The sequence below is a fragment of the Adelges cooleyi genome, unplaced genomic scaffold, assembly GCF_023614345.1.
Source record: "Adelges cooleyi isolate 19-005CV unplaced genomic scaffold, UGA_ACOO_1.1 ACOO_flye_CR_arks_rails_tigmint_CR_PRNA_30, whole genome shotgun sequence".
NCBI lineage: Eukaryota > Metazoa > Arthropoda > Insecta > Hemiptera > Adelgidae > Adelges > Adelges cooleyi.
The window spans coordinates 8,815,643-8,842,752 of record NW_026095971.1 but is presented as its reverse complement, the minus strand read 5'-3'; the positions used below and the strand labels follow the sequence as shown (position 1 = coordinate 8,842,752).

Below are 27,110 nucleotides of genomic sequence, written 5' to 3'. Positions count from 1 at the left end.
GTTTATCATAACCATAAAAATGTTTAATTATGTATACCATATGTAATCTAAGCAATATCAAAATAGTGAGGGATGAAATAAAATAAAAAAATATCTATTATACGATAAACTGTTTTATTAAAAAAGTTATGCTTAATAATTTTATATTATGCTTATATAATCATTTTGAACTAAACATTCTATTTTCTCAAGCAAAATAACGCAATGGCCACACATGATAAAGTTCTATAAAGGAATAACATATATTATATTAATCATATTAAATCAATTATATTTATAATAGTCTTTTATACAGCACTTACATTATACTTAAACTTAAATATTGTTTTTTCTTTTTGTCTTTGTACTTGGAATATTTTTCAACTGTGTACTTAGATTTGATTTCGCTTATAATTCTATTATTTCTGTATAAAAAAAATTCAAAGACTTAATTTTATTTAAATACAAGTTGATTAATTAGGATAAGACTAATTTTCTCTGGAAATAATTATAATTTCATACATATATTTTTTAGTGCAACTTTTGAAATTTGTATGAAATATTTTGGATACTTATAAAATTAAGAATCATCTGGTAAAATAAAAATGAATAGTTAATAACCAGCTTAATAAATGTTTTAAAGATACTAAGATTTTAAATGTAGAGGCATTCGCGTGACTTGGTGAGATAAGGTGGCAGTGTAATAACGCACAGTGGGTGGTTTGAATTTTGGCCACTGGCAGTTTGTTCTTTCATTATGGCCATACTTATTTTGTGTTAGGCTGCTGGTAAACAGCTGTAAATCCAATAAACCGTCTGAACCCAAATTGGATAGGAGATACACAAATGTTAAAAAAAGAATAAAATTAAGTTTTTAATGTGATACGGTGGTATGAATGGTGCAGCAAGTACTATATTTTATAGTACACAACAGGACTTAATCTCCAGCTAATACTTAAAAATACTAAAAACCCATAAATAATAGAGCAAAACTGGTTACTGATTAGTAGTTTTTTTATTATAAGCTGACTTGATTTATTAAGTATTAAAAATATGTAGAATGTAATTTCAATTTCATAAGTTCATAAGTTATAAAAAAAACTTAATTGTTTAAAAAAAAGTTACAAAAAAAAATATGGAATTTTTACCCTGTAGCATATAGTATATAAATACTAGTCATTATTTGTATTTACATAATAAATAATTCAACAAAATAAACTCACATGACAGGTAAGCCTATAAGTACTGCAGAATTTGAAATCAATCTCATATCATAGTTACATATTATTTGATGCATATCAATTTTCAACTAAAAATAAAAAAAATGCAATAAAAATAAAAATTGGTTAAAATATTAATTAAATTTAATATTATTACTTTACTCAATTTTAACGATTTCGGAAATAACCCTTTTGATTTAATTATTAGACATTCCGGTAAGACATTATTATCATCAGCTTCTAAATCCTATTAGAAAACAATCCATTAATATTACTGTTACAATTATATGCCTAACACAAAACCATCAATAAACATAGTTTTGAAAAAAAATCAGGCGCGTACTGGTAGGGAAAAATTCTAGTATTCTTTGTCCTAGAGTGTAAATAAGTAATAACAATTTGCATTACTTATTCTATTAGTATTTGTAAACATAAAGCCTTATGATAAACTCAGTGCGCATTGTATTTTAGATATAATAGACAAACAAAGGCCTACTTTGTTTCACACTTTTTCAACACCAAACTAAACCGAAATTGGAGATAGTGAGATTTCTAAGGACCTCATGTACCAAAACCTCCAAGGGAGAAAACAAAAGTCAATAGACAGTGATTATAAATTTATAATAGATAATTTGAATAGTGATTATAACTAAACAATTTCACAAATTGACAAGGAACACGCCCCACCATCATGTTTTTTTTTATTTTTTATTTTTAATAAATTATTATATTGTATTAAATATATTATTCGTTTTTGTTTTAATTGTGATTTAAAAATGTTTGTTGTCCCAATATTTTTACACCAATATCATTAAAAGTATATTATAGTGATTATTACATTTTTGGAAGTTAAAAAGTTTGGTTTATAAGTTTAAAAAAAAAATAGATTTTATATTTCATACTAAATTTAAGATATTCATGTCATGTCTTTCTTTGCGAGTCTGCACCTGCATCTGCTCAATATTATATTGTACTTACAATGCAATTTGTTAATAACCTGCTAGTGAACATTTTGTTTTTTAGTAAATCTACGGATTTTAAAAGTTCAGTTAGAGTGTATCTTCGATTAACATTTTCCCTGAAATTCAAAAATTATTACATGATTATTAAAATGATGATGAAATAACCAAAATTTGTTTTTAATTTTTGATTTTTACACTAAAAATTCTCAAGTTTGTAAATGTAGTAGAACGAATAATTTGTTCAGTCCAATATATGTTTTAAGTTGTAGATAAATTATACTTAATAATAAGTATAATAGTAAGTATAAGTAGGTAAAATTGTAAAAAAAAGTGTCAGGAGGTAATATTAATTAACTTACAAAAACAGCGCCAGTTATGCAGCCTATGTTGTATCATCATTAATTCTAAAAACTTAAAATATTCAATATTTTTTAAGTAGATGCATTTAGAAAAAAAACTTTACACATTAAAAATGAATTGATTGAATATGGTGCAGTGTAAAATAGCAGTTCATACACAAAAAATATACAAATAACATTTCTATATCAGAACCCTGCAACAGTTGTTGACTACAAATTTACTGTGACATTTAAAGTGCCATCAATGTTTGTTCTGTTTTGAAGTTAATGTAATTCAAGACTTTTAATATAAAAAGCAAAATATCATAAAAACCTTTTTATTATTATAATTTTATAAGAAAAAATATAATAAACATTGAAAGTTTTATCTATACTTTTTTTTGGATGTAAAAATGATAAAAAATTAATAACTCACGTTTTACTAGAAAAATTTTTAGTAATATGAATGATTTTGACAAAACAATATCCAGTGTAATATGCATCCCAACCTGCATGATGCAATTTCATTTCATTTCCTATAACATAAGTTTACAAAATAAAACATTTAAGTATAAATTATAATAAAGTTTTTGTATTAAAATACGATAGCAAAGCATGTGTTGGAAAAAACAATATAAAAATAATTCAAGAATAAAGTTGAATCTGTTCTTAGCCACTGAACCGATTTCTTTGAGTAGCAACTTTAAAGACCAGAAATTATGACTGTAAGGTACTTTATTCAACCAAAAATTAAAAAAAATTCACTCCTACCTCTAAAAATTGTAAAAAACACCCAAAAAATGTATATATTTTTCAACTTAAAATTACAATGCTCTGTAACATTTTTATAAATAGTCGTATCAATTCCAAATTTGTATAGAATATTTTTAGGATATAGTACTACCGATAAATGTTGACAACCCAAACAAATATCATAAACTCTTCCCCCTAGAAGGGGTGAAATATCTTTTTCTTTATTTCGTTTTTTTAGGTGAAGTTTTAGTGTTTTAGCTCTGAAAATTAGACTGAGAGTAGATCTAAAACTGCAGTCAAACTTTTTTTTTTTTAGAGAAAAACAGGGGAAAATTACACTTTGGCTGTAGTCAATTTTCAGGTTGCATGTTTGAGTGAATCAACTGTCAAAAGGAAATGAAAATATTTTCATTTTATTCTTAATTATGATGTATGGGTAACTATGGCAATACATATTTATAAAGAGACCATCAACCCTTACACTAAAAATTAATTATTAAGCACTTTATTGTCAGTAGTACAATGCTTTTATCAATAGTTGTATTTTTATCTGTGAACACTGGACTTCTTTGACCTAATTACTCATCTACTACTACTATTACTACTACTACTACTACTACTACTACTCACTTACTGTGCTAGTTTATACTTGCTTGGTTTGGACTATACAGGTTTGAACCTACTATCCACTGATTCGCATTAAAGCGTTTTTTTAAAAGTGATTGTATCACTTTCAGTTGTAATTTCTGTAGACCTGTGACTTTGTCGTCCCCATTATGCCCCAACCTTACTGTACCGGCTTATGTTTTTTGTTATTTGTATAAGAAATAATTTTACTTTAAACAGCATTTTTGATAGTTTAAGTTTAATCCTATCCTGTCTTTTATACATGAGACTTACTCTCTTCAACAATAGATGGTTGGATAAAAAGTGCATCGGAGTATATTTTTGCATCTCCATCTTTTAAAAATGTATAAATCTCAGAAAGAGAACTTCCATCCCAGTTAACTAAAATAAATTGAGAACATTTTTTAAATAAAGCTTTATTAATTCACATAGTATAAAAAAAACATTAAATGTCTATTACGAAACATATCAATCAAACCTTCAAGTTCCTAAAATATACAATGTATTAAGGCTATTGGGTACCGGCTAATTTTTAAGGAGTTTTGTATAGGCAATATTTAAGAAAAAGTGGTTTTAATAAATTTCAATCATGTCAATTAATTTATCGGTTAGTTTGTATAAGCTTCATGGTCTTATTTTTAATTTAAATAATTTTTTCTATGAGTAAAAGCCATTTTAGTTAAGATAATATACATTTTTTGTTCCATCGCCTAGGCTGAACCAGTATTCGATAAGTAATCCAAAAACAGATTTGAATTTTTCATGAAATCCACATGAGATCGGTTAAAGTACTTTTTTGATATCTTATTCCTACCATGTATAAAACACGTTTGAACATTATATATAATTACAAATTTGGAAAGGGTTAAAATTAAAAACTGAAAAAATACTTCGACCAATCTCAAGTATACTTCATGCCGAATTTAAATCTGTTTTCAAAAGTCTATCACTTCAATACAATGATCGGACCAATTAAAGTTAAATGGGTAGTTTTTGACGGAAAAATTGGCCGGTACCCAATAGCTTTAAAATGTTTCTTAATTTCATTTTTATTTTTAAAGAAACATGTAATTAATAAATATTGTGCATACTGAAATTCTGAAACATATTAAAATTAATCAAAAAGTAATTTTTATATAATATGTTACTTTAACTAGGCTTCTTCAAATGGTGCAGAAACACAATTTAGAAAAATGATCTCAGATAGCTTAACAGTCTAGTAACAGTCTAGTAAAGCTGGGTCTATATCCTGATCTATGCTAAATTGTATACTCAGTTTTTGCACTCGTAATGAGTTAATATAGTTTTAAATATGTTTACTAACCGTTTTTTGGCAATAACTTTCTAAATGTTTTGCACATAAGCTTTGTGTCATAAATTGGTCCAAATTTGTTAGAAAGAAAAGATTTATATTCTTTGAAGGTATCTAAAAAAAATTGTAAAACAAAAATGTATTTAAAAAATGTAATAACACAAAATTCAAACTTACCAGGTAATGGATTATAAAATTGGTTGCACAATATTAATATATCCATAGCACAATTATGACCAACTAATGGTTTTTTTGTTTCTGATAGTAAATTTAATAAATGTTTGATACCTAACATTTTTTTAAATAATATTTGTTTAGAGGCTTCATTGTTTTTAGCATTTAATGTGTTGGACTTTTCATCTTTACTGGTTATTTTTATTATATTAATAGTATGAAGATCCTTAAATAATAATAAAATAAAATTAGTAACTTAATTTAGAAAAATATAATAAGTAATATAAATTATTAATTATTCTTAAACATAATTACTGGGTAGTAACTAGTAAGGTACACTTCTTTATAATATTTTACATAATATAACTAACCTAACCTAACAAGTGTATGTATATTTTATAAATGAAATTGGCAATTTTAATTGAAATAAACTATAAGGCAGGTGTGTGGTTGAGTGAGATAAGGCGGCAGTGTATCAACACACAGTCGCTGGTTCGAATCTAAGCCACTGGGGGTTTGTTCCTCCGGGCAGGCAACTGTCTGGGGGGGAAGTAAAAGCCACCTGCACCTCTCTCTGGGGCCAACGTGTTTGGTAGTGTTAGGGTGGCAGTCAGCTATAAGCCCAAAAATGCCAAATCTAAACCGTCTAAGCCCCAATTGGTGGGAATAACGAACGTTAAACGTAAGAAAGAGAGAGGGAGAATTGAAATAAACTAGAAAATTAAATTCCTAATTCTATACAAGGGGAAGTTCCAGAGTTTATACCCCTTCCTAAAGGTAAATAAAGACAAATTTTAGTTTTGATACTGCAATAAAATCTGTTTTGCTATAAGATTTTTTTCTCAGTGTGCGTATGCAATAGAACTTAAACTAAAAAATGATTTCAACTCGTATTTGTTTTGCTTATGTTATCTACTTGTGACGTCAGTCCCAGCAGATTATGAGGCAATAAAAACAATCACATGTTCTCTTTGCTGCACCGAAAAACATTGAAACATGGAAATGTTTTTAGATTTAATAAATATATACCAGCAAAAATAAATGCATGTTTAATATTCCAAGTTGTATTAATGCTGCATTATGGAAAAACTAACTATAACTCATTACCCGTGTACAGATATCCGTGTATCTGAAGTTACATTCTGTAGCTATTTTTAATTTGTTTAAAATTAAACATTTTTCATTTAATTGAACACTTCATTTTATGTTAATGGTTTTTGTAGTCTTAGAAAAATAATAAATATACTTAACATAGACACACATATCACATACAATAATATAAGAAAAAAACTTGAGTTTTTGATGTAGTAAAATTGTTCTCTTTGTTTTTTGTGTTAGGAGGGTTACTATTTTTTGCTTATTTTAATGATTTAAAGTGCTCAAAGCCCCAAGCCCGGTTCATAATGTTATAAGTTACCTCTTGTAAGCACACATGTTCACATTTGTTCATGATATGGTATTGGAGTAAATATGTAAAAACTGGATCATTGCTTTTCAATTTCTTTACTGATATATTATCTCCATCAATTGCATTTTCATACCATTCAGTAACAATTTTTAATTGATGACACATTTCTTCATTAATTATACGATATTTTGATTTTTTTAAATAACTGTCTGAAAACGAATCATCTGCCATTTCCAACTTCATTTGGTTTTCTTGTTCGTCAGTCAAGTAGGATATACCATTGTTAAATAACTATAAAAAAATTATAAATTATTTAAAAGCCATAAATTATTTGGGACTAATATAATTTTTTTAAATAAAATAATTTAGATTAAAATTATGGAGTATTTTGAATTAAATGTTAAACAAATTAATCTGTCTTCGTATTAATGTTGCACATTATGAGTTCAAAACATTCCTTTTTTAGCTTTCCATGTGTAGGTCCAGCTCAGTTATAATGGGTGCAGGGTGTGTATTATATACAATATATGTTTTTTTTAATGTGATTTTACATTATTTTATCCTTAATTACAACATTAAAGGACGGCCTTAATTCTTTATAAATGAAATGACTAATGTTTATTATTTAAATTTCAGTTTTTAAATAAATATAACATTTTGAGTAATAAAAAATAGTTAAATATGAGAGAAACTAAGTTTGAGATTAAATTGTAATTGTAAGAAAGCCAGGAATAAGTATAAAAATGAGTTGAAATTCCTAAATACTAACCTTATTAAAATTAAAGTTATGCTTGCATAAGAATTCAACACATGATGTTTGGAACTTGATTATACCATCATATTTTAAATAAGTTTTAGGGAATGTGTAGAATGAATAAGAGCTGACTTGAAATACTTTATCGTGTGCATCATATACAAAAAAAGATAGCCCGAGTTGTATACAAGTAATATCAGATACTTTTAAATGTAATTTATGATATCGTTCTTCAAGGGTGTCAAAAAATCTATAACAAAAAGAACAAATCAATTGTAAACATAATTATGAATCAGCAGCTGATTTATGGGTAGGCAACATAGGCAGTTGTCTAAGGTGCAAAATTCTTTTGACTATCTCAAAGTTTAAATATGAATTAATAGTAATATATGGTGAATATAATTTAAACTTTATTTATAACAATTTAATATTTTTATATTATTATACAAAAACTGATCTTAAATCGTACAACATGAAATAATAATATTGAGAGTATTTATAAATTTTGATTTTGGTTTCAACTAGTTTCTGAACTAGCTCATCAACAGGTTACATGATGAAAAACAAAAAATACAAACTTATATTTAAAATAATGATATTTTAAAAATGTTTGATAATGTGACATTACAATATTTTACACATTTTTTAAAATAATCATACTTTATTTTGATTCTACTATAATTAAACAGAATATGTTTTGTTATTATTCATTTTAATTTTTAGCTTTGATGTGAAGCTAACAAGGTATTGTTCATACAATAATGTGGTTTAATTTTATTTTTGTGTCTAGTAAAACGATTGAACCAATTTTTTCATGAATACGTTTTTTTCTATTTTGTTTTTTTTATGTAAAGTTTTAGGGTTGAGGGTCTGAAATTTAAACCAAAGGAAGATCTAGAATCGGGCTACTGCATATATAATTTTCTCAAAAATCTGTATTCTAACTTTTTTTTTATTAAGGAAAATCCAAAAATGGGGATAAATTACACTGACCTTAGTCAATTTCTAGGTTGCTATGTGTGAGTTAACCGGTTTTGAAAATATTTTCATTTTATTGATAACTCCAATATATGAGTAACTATGGAAATAAATTATTAAAGGCAGACAATCAACCATAACCATATTCACCCTAATACTAAAAATACATTTTTAAGTACATTATTGTCATTAGGTACAATGTTTTTATCAATATTTTTATTTCTACCATTACAGATTCACATCAAAGTTCTTAAATAAAATGTATAAAATCACTTTCAGTTTTGATAATACATAATATAAGTCGGTGACCTTCCTCACATGTCCAAAATCACTTAACTGGCTCTTTTTAAAAATAGTTTTATTTTTATTAATAATGTAACCAGTAACCTGATAAAGACTCCATGTCGTACTATAGTTGTTAAATAAATATTTTTTAAATACTCTTAGCAATACATAAGATTGTTTTTTTATACATAAGTAGTATTATAATTAAAAATATGATGAATACAAGACTATTATGATAATGACTATATAACCGCTAGTATCTTTAAGTATAAGATTAAAATTAAAACTTCAACGAAAGTCTATTATTTGGCTAGTAAAATAAGTAGACTTATAAAATAATTATTTAAACATAAAATAAATATTTCTTTACGTGAATGGAGCATGCTTTTCGTCGTTCAATTTAGAGAATTCTAAATCAAAACATACAAATGCTGAATCTTTTAATTTGGTTTCAATAATAGGCAATTCAGAAAAAAAATTTTCTGAAGTTATCTCACTCATATTGTAATTTATAAAATCACTTAAACTTAATATTATTAATTAAGAAACTATAGCTAATAGCTAATAAAATTTAATAGTGTAGACGAATTATAAAGTAACAAGTATTTTGTATTATATTTATTATATTAATTTATAACTTATATATAATGTTTGTACATTCGTTAGTATTTTGAATTTTGAATAATCATATTTATTATTATTCTGTTTACTGTTTTTATCAAAAAGAAAAATTGAATCGCATGCACAGATATATATAATAAATATAGACATATAATTTGTATTATATGTCTATGATAATAAACCCGGATTGCCAACTGGCGATACGAATTGAAACCAACGTTCCGCCGTTCAGGTGGGACACGATGTAGAGAAGATACATCTCTACATCGTGAGGGGGGATTTATGTGTGTTATCAATGCATATAATATATATCTGTATATATTATTATATCAATATTATATATATATAAATATGTGATTGTTATAAACATATATTATTCTCGCGTGATAAGGTTCTAATTCCTACCAAGATGGCGGAAAGTGGCTGCTTCAGTCTTCTCTATTGGTGGCATGTACAGTTAGCAATCTAGTTTATTATATATATCTATGATCGCATGTAATATATAATTCAAAAATTATTATTATTGTTAAACAGGGTTCTTGTTTATCCCCTTGGATAATAATTATTATCTTTGGTTTATCCAGCGTAGCAGCTGCTGCTACCTAGCTTGTTACTTAAGATATTCCTTATCAATTATTATTTTTATACCATGTTCATGTGTACCGTTTATGTTTACATAAATCATTTTGTGGTTATGTGTTGATAACGTTAGCTGTAGCGCCAGCCTGCATTTCAACCTTCTTTTTTCTGTTAACTTGTAATTATTATAGCGTTACTTTTTCTTGTCTTAGAATTTTTATCCAAAAACATCCAAGTAAGTAGATTTTGAATCAACTAATCATTTCTAATAAAAATCACTTAACATTAATTGTATACTCTTTTTGGTATTATATGAGTTTAAAATTTTTACGAATCCGAATAAAATAAAATAAAATTTATTTGACAGGATGTTGATGCCAAAAAAGAACCGCAGAGCTATATATGAATACTTATTCAAAGAGGGTGTTATGGTGGCCGAAAAGGACTTCCATAAGCCCGTCCATCCAGATTTGGAAGGTATCCCTAATTTACAAGTCATCAAAGCTATGCAGGTTAGAAGTTTACTATTGTGTGTTAACATTCAATACTTATATGTCTTAATTATTTTTTAGAGTTTAAAATCTAGAGATTATGTTAAGGAACAATTTGCGTGGCGACATTATTATTGGTATTTGACCAATGAAGGCATACAATATCTAAGAGATTACCTTCATTTACCAACAGAGGTAATTAGTATTTACATTACAGATTTATTATCTATGTTTTTATTAGGATAGGTATTTGTATTACTCTGTTATTTTTTTGGGTTTTGTTAATATTTCCGTATTGACTAGTCTATAAAACTCTTATATTCAAAATGCTATATTGACAAATTCGATATAATCTGTACATAATCAAATGTATGATAGTTTTTTATTTTGAATAAGAACTCGATTTTAAAAGTTTAAAGCAACTAAAACATTTACATTATGTGCATTCAGTTTTAACAATAAATATTAGTATATTATTAATTTACTATTTTCGATAATATTTTTATAAATATTAGAATAGTGTATGGTTTATATAAGACTGCATATTTTCTGAAATTAATCCTATTTTGTTATCTTATAATACTTAATACCATTGGTTATAAATATTATAGATAGCCCACCGAGACAAATTTTAGTTCTGGATGTCGACACGGGATAGGCGCTAATAGTATACTTTTCGTTGAATACGATACTACTAGCGCCCGTCCCGCGTCAAAGTGCAGAACTAAAAATTGTCTCGGTGGGCTATCTATAATATTTATAATCAAGCTAATACTTTTTTAGATTAATTCATCTACTTCACTAAAAAAAACTTTGATTAATTTGAATTGTACATCTTAATCTAAATTGTAGTACTTGTTTGCTTATGTTATAGTTACTATGTGACACTATTGTACGCCATAACACTTTTTTATTCTTGTCTTTTAAATTATTTGTACATTTGTAGCGAAACCAACAATTAAAAACTTATAAAATATTTAAGTTATGAAAATGGTAAATTGAAAATTAATACCGTTATAATTAATGTAAGCTTGCCTACATACTTAATAAAACTTAGTTTACAACATAACTTTTTTTCACCATATATCATTAAAATCTTTAAAAGATCACCATTTTTAATTTGAAAGTAAGATTTTTTTCTCTGCTCAGTTATGTTTAAAAAATTCATTACATTTTAGTTATAATAATATATCTATTATAATTTGAAATGAGAATAAATTAAGAACTAAGCATTTACTGTTTTATACAATAATGTGTTTCTACTGTGTACTCAATATTTTAAGACCCATGCAATTCATAATATTATTTAAAAAATGTCTGTTCAGCTCTACATTGGAGCTAAAATTACAAATAACAAAATATTGTAGAAATTAAATAAAAAATGGCACTCTTATATTATATAAGTATTACATTTATGTTTTATTTTAGATTGTTCCCGCTACATTGAAGAGGCAAGCCAGACAAGATCCTCGAGGCCCAAGAGCTGTACCAGGAGCTAGACCTGAGGGTGGTAGGTCTGGTGAAGATAGAGCTACTTACAGACGTGCACCAGGTGCTCCTGGTACTGATAAAAAAGCAGAAGTTGGAGCTGGTACTGCTGAATTGGACTTTGTAAGCATCATTTTTATTATTAATTATATAACTATACTGATGTTGTTTAGCAATAATGGAGGGCTCTGTAAAACTGATAATATAGTAAAAAAAAAACTATCAAATATAATTGTTTAAAACTTCTCTTTTCTTTTCTTCTTTTCTTTAAAATTAATTGTCTCGAAATTTGATGTATTATGTATGCTGTAGTTGGCTACTTTGTTATTTCTAATCTTCTTAAAAATTTCTTTTGTTTTTCAATATTTTTATTCATCATTACAACATTTAATTTTGAAATTCTATCATATTTAAACAAAAATGAGATAGTGATTAAAACAGTTTTCATTATTTTTTTAGTTACTTAACATTTTTAACGTTGTTTTGTAATCTACATAAAAAATGTAAAATTAAAACCTCAAAAAGTATAGGTTTAATTTGACTTCGTTCTGAATTATTTCATATGAAACAAAAAGCTTGAAATAAAAGACATTGTATTTATGGACACTTCTAACAAAAACTAGATGGCTGAATTTCCCAAACTCTAATAAAGTTCTTTGATATTTAGAATATCAAAGTTAATTTGCCAACAAATAAAATTGTATTGATTATTTTTTTGATTTTTATTGACTAAATAAAAACGTGCTTGATTTTGTATGGAGCTTGATGTTATTGGTATATATAAAGAAGAATTGTCTAAACAATTTATACTATCTAACTTAATAAAATCTACATTACTTACACCAATTTTTTTTAATTTCAGAGAGGACCAGGCGCATTTGGTGGATTTGGTCGTGGTCGGGCTCCACCTCAATAAATGTAATTATTTTTAATATTTACAAACAAAAAAAGAATAAAAATTTATATGTGAATATAAATTTAGTATTTTATTTTATATTATGTTTCCTTGTCCTATCACTTCAGCTTATTAATGTAAAAGCTAAGTAATAATAAAATATAAGTATGCATCCCAATACTCTTCATCAATACCGGCATAATATACACAGAATTATAAATAATAAAGTTTATTTATATTTATGAATTAATTTATTGACAAGTAAATCATGTTATTTAGAATTCAGATGACGTTAAAAAAGATGTGTGTAATCGCCATAATATGGAAATTTAAAATCCTTATTACAACAAATAGTCAATAGAAATTAATATTTCAAAAATCGAAAGACATTGCGCCCTTTTAGAAGTCTCTTTTTTCAAAATAAATATTGAAATCTACGAGTTTTCTAACGTAGTAAGGAATATTTTTGAGCAAGAGGAAGAAACAAATTGACCATGATATAAAATATTCATTCTGAAGTTGGAAGAAATTGAGGCATCAATGAATATTATAGGATTTATAATTTTCTCATGTAGACTTTTTTTAACTAACGAGTTAAATATACGATGATTTCTCTCATCACACGCATTAATTTGCAACAAAAGTTATTTATTAACAGTTATTTAAAGCAAACACATTTATAAATTATTTATCTAATGAAATTTAAAAATGTATGTTTTGACTTTTCTTAGTATTTTATTATTGTTTTAAAGTGATTGTACAATAAAATAAATAATGTGCTTTGGGCTATAAGTGCAAACATCAATTTTTAAGAAAATACCAGTAAACCAATAAATATATGTAAGCAACACACGTACTGTGTAAAAGTTTTGTAAAATAGTAAACACAGCCTTATGGAAAAGTAAAACCTACCCATAACTCTAAGGGGTTAGCTCATAGCAAGTGTTGTAAGATACACTGTTTAGCCTCGGCAGATTTATAACGTTCAAATTGCAATCAAATTTTTATAATAATCAGAATAAAATATGTTCTTAGGCCGGGTGCACACCAATGCAGTGTGGTGGTGGCGTTTTTACGGCCCGCCACTTGCAGTGAAAAAATTATACTACACGTGTATTCTTGTGTGAATGTGCACAACGATGCAGTGTGGTGGTAGTGCGGCGGTTGTTGCGCCACACAAACCGGACGTTGGTGGTGTTTTCTTTCGTTGCGCACCACATGCGGTTGTGGACTGTGGTTAATAAAAACTAGATGATTGAATGAATATTATAATATATTAATTATGAATGCATATTTTACATTTTTACGAGATTTTTTTAACATTTAAAATTTAATATCTATGTTGATTATTGATTATAATGATAAGTTGTTTTACGACTCCGGTAATTGACTATTTATAACTTCACTAGCCAATACCGGATGGCGACCGCGTTCACTGTCTCTTATATTATCCCTTATGTTGTTCGGTGTTCCTTCTTTTCCGCCGTGGCCTTGAGCGGTGCGAAACGTACGCTGCCGCAGTGGTGGAGTTCAACCCTTGTCCGTCTGAACTCTCAACACTTACCACCTCGTCCAGATGGTACACATGCCCTGGTGTTAGCGCTAATACTAGAATAGTATAGTCTTATATTTATTTTGATTAATCTTTTTTTTTTTTGATACTTAATATTTTTTAATTAAAACAACATTTTTTTCTACGCAAATAAATTGTTCGTTTTACTATAATAAAGAGTAAATACGAATATTGAAAAAATGTTGAAATTGATTACATTTTAGTGTAAAGTAAGCACAGACTTTCTGGGCACTATTCGTCGACCATTATATAAACAACATAAAATGACAGACCAAGAATTTACCCTGACTATCAAACGTAAATTCAATTTTTACTGACTAATATGTTCGTACAAATAACCGTATTATGTACAATCTCTAAAATATTTACGCTTTTTAGGTAAAGTTTTTTAAGGCTTTTTTTATGGTCTGAAAATTAGACCCAAGGTAGATCTAGAATTATAACATATACAGTTTTCTCAAATATCTTTAGTCAAACTTTATTTTTATTAAGGAAAAATATAAAAAAGGGAAATGTTACTCTAGTCAACAGGTATTTGAAAATATTTTCATTACATAGTTAATTACGATGTATGGGTAACTACGGCAATCAATTATTAAAGATAGCAAATCAACCCTATTCGTATCCTCTCTAGTATAAAAATTCATTATTAAGAACATTATTTATCATTAGGTTGCGCTTTTTCCGATATTTGTATTCTAAGTTGTAATAATTCATATAGGCCTGTGACCACATCTGCCCCAATATTCTCTGAACGGGTTTTTTTTCATTTAAAAAAATAATAAAAATCAGAATAGGGATGTATTTAAATATTAAGTTTTGTTTTATTTGAAATATATATTTTAAGTTACCTATTAAGACCACAATGTAACGTATGAAATCATGCAATAAAAAATGCTATAATTTAAATCAACCACAAAATATTTCTCCACTTATATAGGTTCTAATATGAATGTAAATTGAAAATGTTTAATCTTTATTTCCAAAAGTTTTAAAATATACACATTAGAAAATCACGTATTACGGATAAGGATCCGTAATACGTGCCTTTGTCTTCTATACGCCTCTATCGTGATCTAATAACGTCATTTTTTATCTGGGTGGTATTATATGTTATACTTAAAAGCGTATTCCCATTTCCCAGTCCACAAGAACGGTGATGGTGCGCCGGTGTGTGATTGCGAGAACACAGCAGCAGTAACACACTTTATAACAAATCAATACGCGAGCCAAAATGACCTAGTAAAACCGTCCATGGCCGCCGTTTCTATATATACATATATATATTTATTATTGTTAATAATATGTGTTTGGTGGAAAGCCTTATAAATTCATCAGGTTTGCGATTCTGAACCTCAGACAAAATGGAATATTCTTATATACATGTTTTGCCTTTAGGGCTGTTGTGCGCATTATCACCATGGTAAAAAATAAACTTGTCCTACAAAATGGTTTATTATTATACAGACGAAAAATCTTATGTTACTAAAATAAGAACTTTCAGACAGAGAGTAGTCTCATTCTAAAGAATAATCAACTCATAATATTATACATACGGTCAGTGGTCACTGGTCACAATCCAGCTGCATGATTGCTTCTTTAATTTTCAATCAATCGTAGGACGACGGCGTTACATTATACAGCAATTTAGGACATAATATAGCCATATTAGATATCTATAGGTCGTAGTAGTAAGCTTTTAGACAGGAGGCAGGCCCTATCGCTACCGAATAATCACATGAAAGTAGGTAAAGATTTTAAACTATTAAGTATACATTATAATACTATTATTAAGTTTTTAAATTTCGGTACACAAAAGCACTTATTTTGCCTACACAATGCGCCGTTACACACTAACTATAATCAATTCATGTTTCATTTGTACGATCCTATTATGAAAAAAATAACTTCTATGCTTTGTTTTTAGTTGTTACTTTTAATGTAAAATTGGAAGTATGCACCTTACCACAAACCGTGTAAATTATACAAAAATTTGAACACTTTCCTGGCTACAAAAAATGTAAAACAGGTAATAGTATTTTACACAAAAAGACGATGCTATTTTAACTTTGATGAGGAGCTAAAAAAGGTTGTTTTAACAAATTCTCGTTGCCGCGAAAAAAACTCCCATGTGCTCCTAATTGTTCTGCAGACACTTAACGATTTATAGTAGGTAACACATTGGAGGTTTTATTTGTTTTTCTACAATGGAGATAGCACGTTGGAGATTTGATCATATGATAGCTTAATTTTTCTGTATCCAGGGATACCAAAACCTCAAAATCGTAAAATTGGCGCATAGGAGGCTTTTTCGCGGCAACAACGAAGTATTAGTTTTTATTGATTTTTGTATTTAGACCCATGACATCTCCTAAACACTGAACCAATTTCCTCATGTAGCTAACATATATTATATCAAGTAGTGACCAATTACTGTACTTAACAAGCCAATGTTATAGACTACGAGTATTGTCGACGTTATCTCATATTATTATGGTCACATTGCATTTACACCGAGACCGACAGAGCGACAAGATAAAAATAAACTAATATTTTTGTTCCAAATCTTGTGGCACGTGCGCGCATTTGCCGATGACGACCGCCTTTATTGCATAACCAGTTCATTGTCAGTGACCACTACTAGCGCCTCTGAGAAATAACTATCCAGCAAATACACCTAAAGTACAATCCAGGTTCCACCCTAGTACTAAAAAACAAATTTAAAGCACATTTTTGTTGAAGTATTATTGATCGCGAAGTAAGGTAAAATACGATATTTTTCGTTGCAAAACTATACATATTCTTTTTTATACAACCAATAACACATGCTACTATCTATATTAAATGTACATCATAACTTGCAGCATACAGCTTCTATAAAAATGTCTTAGTAATAGTTTTGTCAAGTTTTGAATCTGTTATGTATAAATTCTATTTCGTTTGGAATCGTTTGTTATGTTTGAGGTTATTCATTACCTACAATATGAAAACAATTAATAATAATAATGATATTACTCCAATAACTTGTTTTTACTTATTAAAGTTGTTGCTGTTTTCAACAGGAGTGTTAATTTGTACTGCTTATATCGTATACAGTGTCCAGTGAAGTTTCTTAAAAATTATATGCGAGTGTAATATTGAACTACAGAATAACATTTACAAGGTATTATGGTTGTGTGAAACGTAGTGCGCAGGCTTGGTTAACCTCCTTTATATATAGCCGATGTGTATACAAAGTATGGCCTTGGCCCGGGATAGGCAATAAAAAACGACCCTTTCGTTTGCGGGAGGAAAAAAAAGCTCAATGAGTCAAGGTCTTTAAAACAAATGACTTTATCGGATAATAATTTATTGTTTATAATCTCTCTCAATTAAATAAGCTAATGCGTACCATGCTACACTTTATATTTAGTATAATAATGATACGATACATAATAAATTATTATTAAGTTAGGACTATAGAAGTCAACTTCATAATGCATTTTCAAACATCTTTCCTGAAAATTATCCTGTTACGCAAATAATAGTCCCCTTTTTCTCTTACAATAATCCATGGTTTGCTATAAATATCTAATATATTGCCATGTTTCTACATATTATGTACAAATTGTAACTTGTGTTTGTCACCTCAAAATATTGGACAAATGCTTGGGCTATAGCGTTTAAAGTATAGTTATGGGGAGAGGTAGACTGTAATGTTATTTTTATCTAAGCACTCTCCTCATATGCACTTCTCACTATAACTTAAAATGTTGACAAGTCGAAAATTATTATTAAAAACTAATTATCGACGTAATATTTTTATTGATTAATTGAAGTTTCTATGTAGGTTCAATGGTTCTTTATTTACTTTTCAAAAAACTCTTAAAAAATAATTTTTACTTGAACAATAAAATAGGTTTTTGGTCATATAATTCGATTTTATAAGAAATATTTTTAACTACGAGGGTAGTTTGAGTATATTTTATGTTACATTTTACAGCAGATCGACGGTCGGCATTTATTCCATTTCGGGTCACGATAGTTTTTGCAGCATCATTTTGTACTTGCGCATTAGCCTATATGAGACGACCATGACCTCCTAACCGGCAGCTCCGAATACCGTACATCCCCTGGAAATATATTAAGCTATATACAAGCTGGGTCGTTTAAAAATAGATTTGCTTTTTACAGGGTGGTTTCCAAAACTTCTGACCTAAATAAAAAATATACTTACTATAATAATGCTTTTAAATTAAATATTAAAAAAATTTGGTTTTCGTATTCGTATTACAAACGGTCATTAACTCTTAATGCAAACTGATGAGTGATGACAATTGACAAATAACAACAATCCTACTTACTGAATATTTAAAGGGTGTGTATAATTTATAAGGTTGTTCTTTTTTTGACTTTTGACCTTTTAAAGTAACTTTTATTTAACAAAATTCAAATTTGATAACCATCACTTATCAACAACAAGTTAATTATTTTTAAGTCTATAATATTTATTGTTAATCTAATATTGGTGCTAATTAAAAATAGCTAACTTATTTATTGGCCAATACAGGTCTTTTAATTATAAAACCGTTTCGTACTTTGTTATTGATAATACGTGTTTTTCGACACTTATGCCAGAAATTGCTATCATAATACATTTTGTCGATATGTTAAAAAATAGATTTAATACAAAGTTATACATAAAATATAAATTTAATTCCATTACATTTTATATAAAATGTTAGGTATATTATTTTTATTGAATAAATGTATATTTATTATTTTATTCTTACATTGTTTTATATTCGACTGATAATGAATATAAACAATTTAGATACTACAGAAGGGGCTGTGAGGGGTCTGCGGATCTGTTTGATTGTTCGTAAATAATTTTTTTTTAGAGTTTGATGCCACTGATAGTACATGAGTTCTTAATTTGTTGTATCAGTTGTATACAAGAGGAATGATGTTTTCATATTATTTTATCATAATTTATTAATTTATGTTATTAGTTAATAATATTTAAAGGGACTAATTGTAGGTTATTGACAATTTTGTTCAGGGTATAAAAATATATTTAAACAAAATTATAGCTTTAGAAATTAGTTAAGTAGCAAGTGTACAATTAGAAAAGAAGCTCAAATAGCTACATATTTATAAAACCTTCAACTGTTTTAGTTCTGTTCTTGCATAACTGACATTGAGCAGTTGTCAGCGGATGTGCTTTTTTCGTATAGATAATTTGAAAGTAATTCTCTAAATTACGCAACAAAAAAATACAAAATACTGAGTATATTTGATATTTAATATTATCCCTATTAGAAAATTTACTTTAAAATAATCATTATTTCACATTTAATTGGCTCCATATTAAATAATACATTTTAATTAATTATTATACTATAACGTAAATAGGTAGTAAAGTAATAGTAAAGTATACTGTGTAACTAAAAATGAAGTGTTATTTTTTAGTTATCCAATAGACACAATAGTTTTGAATTAGTTCCTGTGGAAGAAATAAAAAATAAAAAAAATAAACTAGAATTTTAACCATTATCAAGGTCCAACGCTTCTATCATGAGATGATTTCTTGATGATTCACTTTCGGGGCGGGTGTCAGTACGTCGCCGTAAAAGGAGACCAAGACAAAGGGTTCTTTTAGAATTATGATCAATAATCATAAACTATAAAATTCTTATAAAATATTTGTTACTAATTGAAAGGTTAGGTTAAGTAATATTAAGTACCGCAAAGATGTATACCCTTACTCTAGAATTTCTTCACTTTTTGCAGTGCAAAATATTCAAATATGGTCTTGGTACTATTCACTATTGTAATTTGTATTGATGTAAATTACATCAATGAGGATGTTATATTTAATAGAAAATTCATTTTTAATTTCAGTTAAAATTAATCTTGAAAAAACTTGTAATAAAACTAGCTTTATATTGAGCATCGCATTAGGTTAGAAAGTAAATGGTTTTATTAATTTAGTTGACATTGACATGATTATATTAATTTTATTTAGCAATCATTTTAATTACATTAATATTGTAATGAAACTCGGTTTACTGTATTTTTATGTTTTTTTAATGAATTAAAGTTAACAAGAAAGACAAGAAATTCTTAAAATTCTCTATAAATATTTCTAATAGTTATTATAAATTACGTATTTATGTATTCTAAGAGAATTAGCCTTAAATAAATATGAGAGAAAAGGCGATAACTTAATCGTTTCTTCTTCTCAAATAAGTGTTTCATTGTTGTTCAAAGTCTACGATAAATTAATCTTAATTTGTTTACTATTATTTTATTTCACATTGAATAGTTATCATATCTTATACAAAATCTATACACATTTTACTTATTTGTTATCGGGATTAAATTAACATAAATTTACAATAGTACATTGGGTTATCATTAGCTTTATTAATTTATCTAAATCTTTCGTTTGGTAGATACATAAGAACAATACATTTTTGACATCTTTAACTGTCGGTTGAGCGCTTTAACCCACCAATATTGTATTTGTTTTATACTAATTACAAGTTAAAAATAAACTTCAGCTTTGTAGTTGTATCACACTAGTGTCATCATTAAACGAATATTTATTCATAATACTGTATAAGCTTTGCTACACATTAACTTCGGAAATAAAAGCATTCTTTTGAAAATATTTTAGATATCTACAAGTTAAAAAAAAAAAGTATTCGTTTAATCGTCTAGTACGGTTCTATAACAATTCTGCTTGTACTATATTGTTAACAAATGTAAAATATGTTTACATGGAAGGTAATTTTCGAAAAGGTGTTTGACCCGTATAAGCAACGCAATTTAAATATTGTCGTTGGAATTGACGAATACGGAATAGCCATCGATGAATTCGATTATGTTCAACTGCTATCAGCTATGCTATAGTAATTTTTACGAGGTCTTATTTGAATTGGTAATTAAAAGAACAAGTTAAACGCACCAATAATAAATGTTGTCCAGCCCGCGATTATCGTCACGGGGTTTTCAGACATCCAACAAACCCACAGACGGTTAATGTTTACCAGAATGTAATTTTTGACCTCCGTAACCTTTAAAGTTTAGATACATCAGATATAGTACCTGAAGGCTGCATGCAATATTAGTTTAGTCAACCATCAGTTATATAATTAAAATAAATTACGATTCTCCATAGTCGAAATCAAATGAACATAATATAATATAAACCTATGTACAGAAAAAACTGAGCAGAACTACTTAATATATATTATGATAATTTTTTCTTTGTGTTAATAAATGGTAACAGTAATACGTAATGTCTTTTACCATAGGACTAAAATAATACGTTCTCAATTTTGCATTGAAAATTGACCTTAAAACACTTGGCTACGTATATGGATTGTGATGCCTAAACTTTCAAACAGTCCAAACATAAATAATTATATTAGACAAAATATTAAGTTGTTTTAATTTCAACTTGCAATTTTCTAAATTTAACAATTTACAAGAATCTGAATATAATAAGTTAGTAGAAATTATCAAGCAGATAATTTGACATACTAATTTAAAATGTTGATAAAGAAATGTATCATTCAATTTATATTACATTCAACCCTGTTGATTATTTTGAGATGTAAACTATCTCAATGTTTCTATACTGAAGTTTCATTTTGGTAATTAGAGCTCATTGTCTTTAATGAAATAGAAAACAAAATCCGTTGATATCGTATCAAGCTCGTCAAGTGGATTAGTAGCTACAGCCTATTTCGTCAATTATTAAGGTTTATGTTTCAGTATTTAATGGTATTTTTAAGTCACTTGGATATATTTTTAAGTATTAACGGTTCAGCCATTATATACATAAATTAATAAGAATGTATAGCATGGACAGTGATTATCTCAGTTGTCACTAGGCACATGACTTAATCTATAGGTGCGTTTTTGGAATAAATTTGATTAAAGTAAATTCTAAATCGTATTGTATTGTATAGTATCGTGTCGTATTAAAGTTCACGTTGATTAGTATAGTTTTTTTAAATGTATTTTCAATTACTAAAATAAAAATTGTATTACGTATAATATTATAATGACACGTGCCGTAGCAGTACAATATATTATAACTTATAATTGCTAACAAATTACTACTTAGTAACGATGACACAAAGGTCTTAAAAAAATGAAATTATTAATACTTTTTACTCATAAGTATGTTCAATGTTTTAGACTGATTATAAATATGTGTTATTTAAATGTTAATAACACTTTTTTTACTGAATTGAATACACACATCCAATGTGTGCACCTACTTATATAGGTAATTATTAAATACGCGGTACGCCATGTATTATAACTGATATGGCTGTTAATTAATTTTTTTTTTTTACAACACAAATCGATTTTATAATTATTGTTTGCTATTTATTAGCGTTAAACCCGATTCGAGAATAGTGCAAAATGGGCGAGTTGGATAACCGTTTTATTAACATGAAAAAAAAATCACGTGATCGACTTTAGAAGTCCAGGTGATAACTGACATGACCTCTCAAAAGATAAACTAGTCTAGCGACAGTAGCTTATCAGTTATCGTGTATAATAATTTGCATTCGTTTAGATAAATTCACATTGGAATTAAAAATAGTGTGTATGAACTTAAGAAATGTCAACGTCTTCTATGCTGGAGGTGTTATCGCGAAAATATACGATGTAACATAACAAAGATAACGACCAAAGGGCCCACGTTTCAAATGAAAAATTATACTTCTCTTCTTACTCTATGCTATTTTTCTTCTAAAACTAAAAAGAGTTAAAAAAAACAATTTTTTATTTACTTCATATGTCTAATTATTGTTATAACTTATACCTACGGCCTTCGTATACATACACATTATATAATGTGTACCAATGTCGTATAAGAAAATTTTACCTACAAAAGTATAATATTATCATTTATCATTACAAAAGCGATAAATCACTTTCATTTATTTCACCATAGTTATAACAATTTCACAAAAATAAAATTGCCATGAGTTTTGTCATTACTTAATACATCATATTTCAAGATTGAGAATTTAAAAATCGAAATGAATTAATAAGTCATTTTTGGCTCTACATAAAGGTCAACGCATTTCTATTTTTGAAAACGTTACAATTTTTTTGTTACATTTTTAGCTAATGTTCTTCGACAGACGACAAAATGATCATTATATTATTAAGATTTTTTATTTTTAAACACTCACGCATACAAATGTCCGCACACCGATAATGTAACTACGCTTAAAAGCAAAATGTACATGTGTTAATTTATGACATGATTTGTCATTGAAATAACACTATTGAAACGGAAAATAAAACGTTAAGTACCGGGAAAAAAAATTAACTAAATGCAGCCGTAATAATCATGTATACGTATATAATAAAATACGCAATACATTTTTTTTTTACTTCATATTCGCCACGAAACGTTCAATGTATTTTGACAGTAGAAGTTATAAACACACACACACACACAAACTTTTTGTTATAAATGTATATTCTGTTCAAAAAAGAGAATATACTGCGCAGTAACTAAAACGCATTACTCCTGGCTTTAATTATATGTACACCATAACTACAAAGAAACTTATTAAAAGATATTAATTCGGTAGGTTTATATTGTCTCCTCCAGTTTATCGTTGTCTTATACAAGTCATTAACCAGTGATACGTACTTAAAACAAGTCAAACTATCGCTTTGCAATGGAGGGGTTAACGGGTCACTTTAGGTGAAACACCTATGTTAATGAATCTGACATGGTGTTGTGTGCACGTGTACAGTTATAAAACCGATATATAATAAATAATAATTATATTGACCATCTCTTGTCTTTCGTACTGTAAATAAACAATTCGTTTTTTTTATGCAGCTGCAGATCTATTGTATAATAAGTAAATGTGTAAAAAAAAACGCTTATAATAATTTAATCTCCCACTGACAATATAATAAGGTTAGGTATGCATATCGTAAGACGTAAAATGATGTACGGTATTGGTTAGCCAATAGTGTTTTTTTTTCAATATTAGCAATATTAGCGCATATGTATTAATGACTAACTGATACCGTGCATAATTTTACGTTGTGCAACAATTCCCTAATAGTTTAACGACACGATTGAAAATTCTAATTCAAATGTCAAAGTATGCAAACGAAGGCTATTGGCCGTAGTAACTACTGAAATTGTAAGTAAATTATAAAATCAAATTTGTTTCTAAAAAATGGTACTAACGTTTGTAAAAATAAATATTGATTTTTGTTTCTATGAACATAGTTGAAAATTGAATTACAAAATATAGCGGCTTACAACTATTAGTATCTATAAATGTAATATGGTTACATAAGTATTAAGTATACGTCTTAATCATACAATAATAAAATTCCCTATCAATTTTGTATGCTGCTTTATCAACGATTTGGATAAAGTGATAGTTGAAACAAACTAAATGTTTTTTTTATAATTAAAAAAAAAATAATTGACTTGCAGTTTTTTAATATTATTAAAAATATCTTTATTTCTAGGCATCTTCTAAATCACTTTTTAGCTTTAATGCGTAACTGAGAAGGTATAACTGCTTTTACAATGATTTTTAATTATTTTTATTTTTGTGTTTAGACCGTTAGTCTATATTTCCTAAGCGGCTTAACTGATTTATTTATATAGCAATGTCTATATTATATAAATATATATCAGAATTTGTCCCTTAAAGATACTTTTTGGGGCCGAAAAAACAAAAGTTCACCTTCATCCACTTCACAATCAAAAAAAAAAAAAATTAAATATTTTTTAAAATATAATTACAGCGTGCTATGGCTTTTTAAAAAATAGTAGAATTACTCGTAGTTCCAAATTTGTACGGAACATTCTTTAGACGTAGCATACTATTAATATACATAGGAAAACCCAAAAAACTATCACTTTTGAAATGTAGTTTTGGAACTCGAGATTTCAAAATTAGACTTAAGGTATATTTAGAATAGAACTATAACATATTATATAATTTTTTTCAAAAATCTGTAACAACATTTTTTTTATTAAGGAAAATCCAAATTGGAGGGAAATTACACTTTGGCCGTTTCAAATTTTCAGATTGATATGTCAATAGATTTCATAAAAGTATGTTCATTAGGATATTGTTATTGACTATGCATGTTACCCAACGGCAACAAGTATTGTAGTCGAACGACCAGCCCTATCACTCAGTTATAACAATTATTTCAGTTCAAATATACGTCACACAGAGATCTGAAATTTTTAAACATACGATGGAAGAGTGGTTTGATTTTTGAATGCACCTCGAAGCCGGATTTAAAATGTTCACGTTCGTTCGCTGGCATCAGTTGTTTTTTTAATATTTACCCGGTATTTATGTCTATCATTACTGCTACGTTGCTGCAATGTTAATACATCAAATTTTAGATCGAAACCTTTAGGGTTATCAAAAACTAACCTAGATAGGTATGTTGGGTTACGACTTTACAAGTAACAACTATTAATTGATAACCATGTTTTGATATTGTATTATTAATAGTTACTATAATTTTTTCTATTTGTATGTTTATTGGTATTTTGTAAATAAAATTATGAGAACTGCAGCGCCTCAAAACATTTTGTCAGTGGTGACAACAGTCATCGTATAGTAGTGTGTGTAATTGAAATAGATCAAATCCTAACCAGTAAATCAACTATTGTAACGTGTAGCATAGCTCAATTTTTATAATACCTAATTAAAAAAAATGAATGACCTCACAATTGTAAAAATATATTGAACAAAATGATTACAGAAGTAAATTTGTGTTTGAATCTAAACTTACTATTTACTAAAATAACTGTGAAATATGAACTATGGTCAAAAACAGCAACTATTAAGAATTCTGAATTTTATTGTAAATAAGGAGTTTATAAAAAGTATTTAAATATTATACAAAAAATGAAAACACTATTTACTCGACAATATAAAAAACAATATTTTGAGGTAAGCATATGTAGGATCACAATTGAACTTATTAAATGGACACTATTGATGTTGTTTTTTTAAACGATGCATGTGATTATTGCAAACATATTCATGATGTTAAGTCTTAAAAGTGAATTGACAAAATTCATTATGAATAGTAAGTTATTAGTTCGGCTCACGTACTTAATGGGATTATGCCATTTCTTCGGGACGCACGGAATAATGATAATACGTTGTAATTGTCAACAAGGTCGTTTTTTTTACATGATAACTAATATATTATTATTGTTACACGCGGAAAACATAATAGTACATTTCTGATACTTTTGCATGTTTTTTTATCGTTTATGGAGAAAACTCCACGAAAGATATTTTTTTTTAAATAAAATAATACTTCTAAAGATATATCTCACGATACTACGAGTACATACTACCAACAATTATGCAAACAATGTTGTTTTTAAAACTAAATTGAGGACTGTTAATTTGTACTAGTAGACATATGGGCAAATACGAGGGGGCTAGGGTGGGCTAAGCCCCACCAAAAAAAATTAGGTTATGCCTACAATTTTAAAATACAAAAATATATTTACTTATATATAAATATTTAAAAACAATTTCCAGCCCCCTCGAGTTAAAAATTGAAATTGGGCCTATGCTAGTAGACCGTTTTTTATCGCCAATCAGTATCTGTGTCGTTCGAAATATTAATCGTT

The 27,110-nt window shown here is 27.5% G+C and overlaps 2 protein-coding genes across 5 annotated transcripts; one reads left to right on the top strand and one right to left on the bottom strand.

The window, feature by feature from the left end:
• Window positions 1–110: 110 nt before the first annotated feature.
• On the bottom strand, window positions 111–9,353 carry LOC126838136 (pre-piRNA 3'-exonuclease trimmer-like). Of its 4 annotated transcripts, XM_050572291.1 has the most exons (12): window positions 9,161–9,351; window positions 7,543–7,777; window positions 6,783–7,064; window positions 5,369–5,591; window positions 5,204–5,305; window positions 4,153–4,260; window positions 2,936–3,035; window positions 2,178–2,277; window positions 1,357–1,446; window positions 1,203–1,288; window positions 303–404; window positions 111–225 (listed from the first exon to the last, which is right to left on the bottom strand). In XM_050572291.1, the coding sequence occupies exons 1-12, from the start codon at window positions 9,289–9,291 to the stop codon at window positions 180–182; spliced, it is 1,605 nt and encodes a 534-aa protein (XP_050428248.1). In that variant the 5' UTR covers window positions 9,292–9,351; the 3' UTR covers window positions 111–179. The 4 variants fall into 4 exon arrangements, 3 of the variants coding, with proteins under 3 accessions (XP_050428248.1, XP_050428249.1, XP_050428251.1); XM_050572292.1 differs by lacking the exon at window positions 4,153–4,260 and having other exon boundaries at window positions 9,161–9,353; XM_050572294.1 differs by lacking the exons at window positions 111–225; window positions 303–404 and having other exon boundaries at window positions 1,362–1,446; window positions 9,161–9,350.
• Window positions 9,354–10,084: 731 nt separating this feature from the next.
• LOC126838141 (40S ribosomal protein S10) lies at window positions 10,085–12,946 on the top strand. The gene is made up of 5 exons (XM_050572303.1): window positions 10,085–10,225; window positions 10,358–10,502; window positions 10,563–10,676; window positions 11,910–12,092; window positions 12,832–12,946. Exons 2-5 carry the CDS (start codon window positions 10,359–10,361, stop codon window positions 12,883–12,885), a joined length of 495 nt encoding a protein of 164 aa, XP_050428260.1. The 5' UTR covers window positions 10,085–10,225; window position 10,358; the 3' UTR covers window positions 12,886–12,946.
• The last annotated feature ends 14,164 nt before the right edge of the window (window positions 12,947–27,110 follow it).

What these genes read in the sequence shown, in the direction of transcription:
- LOC126838136 (XM_050572291.1), bottom strand. Translation starts at nt 9,291, where the DNA reads ATGAGTGAGATAACTTCAGAAAATTTTTTTTCTGAATTGCCTATTATT. An exon ending in ATTTTATAATCCATTACCTG is followed by an intron (nt 5,306 to 5,368) that starts GTAAGTTTGAAT and finishes AATTTTTTTTAG; the next exon opens with ATACCTTCAAAGAATATAAA. An exon ending in GGTTATTAACAAATTGCATT is followed by an intron (nt 1,447 to 2,177) that starts GTAAGTACAATA and finishes GTTTTCTAATAG; the next exon opens with GATTTAGAAGCTGATGATAA.
- LOC126838141 (XM_050572303.1), top strand. Translation starts at nt 10,359, where the DNA reads ATGTTGATGCCAAAAAAGAACCGCAGAGCTATATATGAATACTTATTC. An exon ending in ACCTTCATTTACCAACAGAG is followed by an intron (nt 10,677 to 11,909) that starts GTAATTAGTATT and finishes GTTTTATTTTAG; the next exon opens with ATTGTTCCCGCTACATTGAA. An exon ending in GTACTGCTGAATTGGACTTT is followed by an intron (nt 12,093 to 12,831) that starts GTAAGCATCATT and finishes TTTTAATTTCAG; the next exon opens with AGAGGACCAGGCGCATTTGG.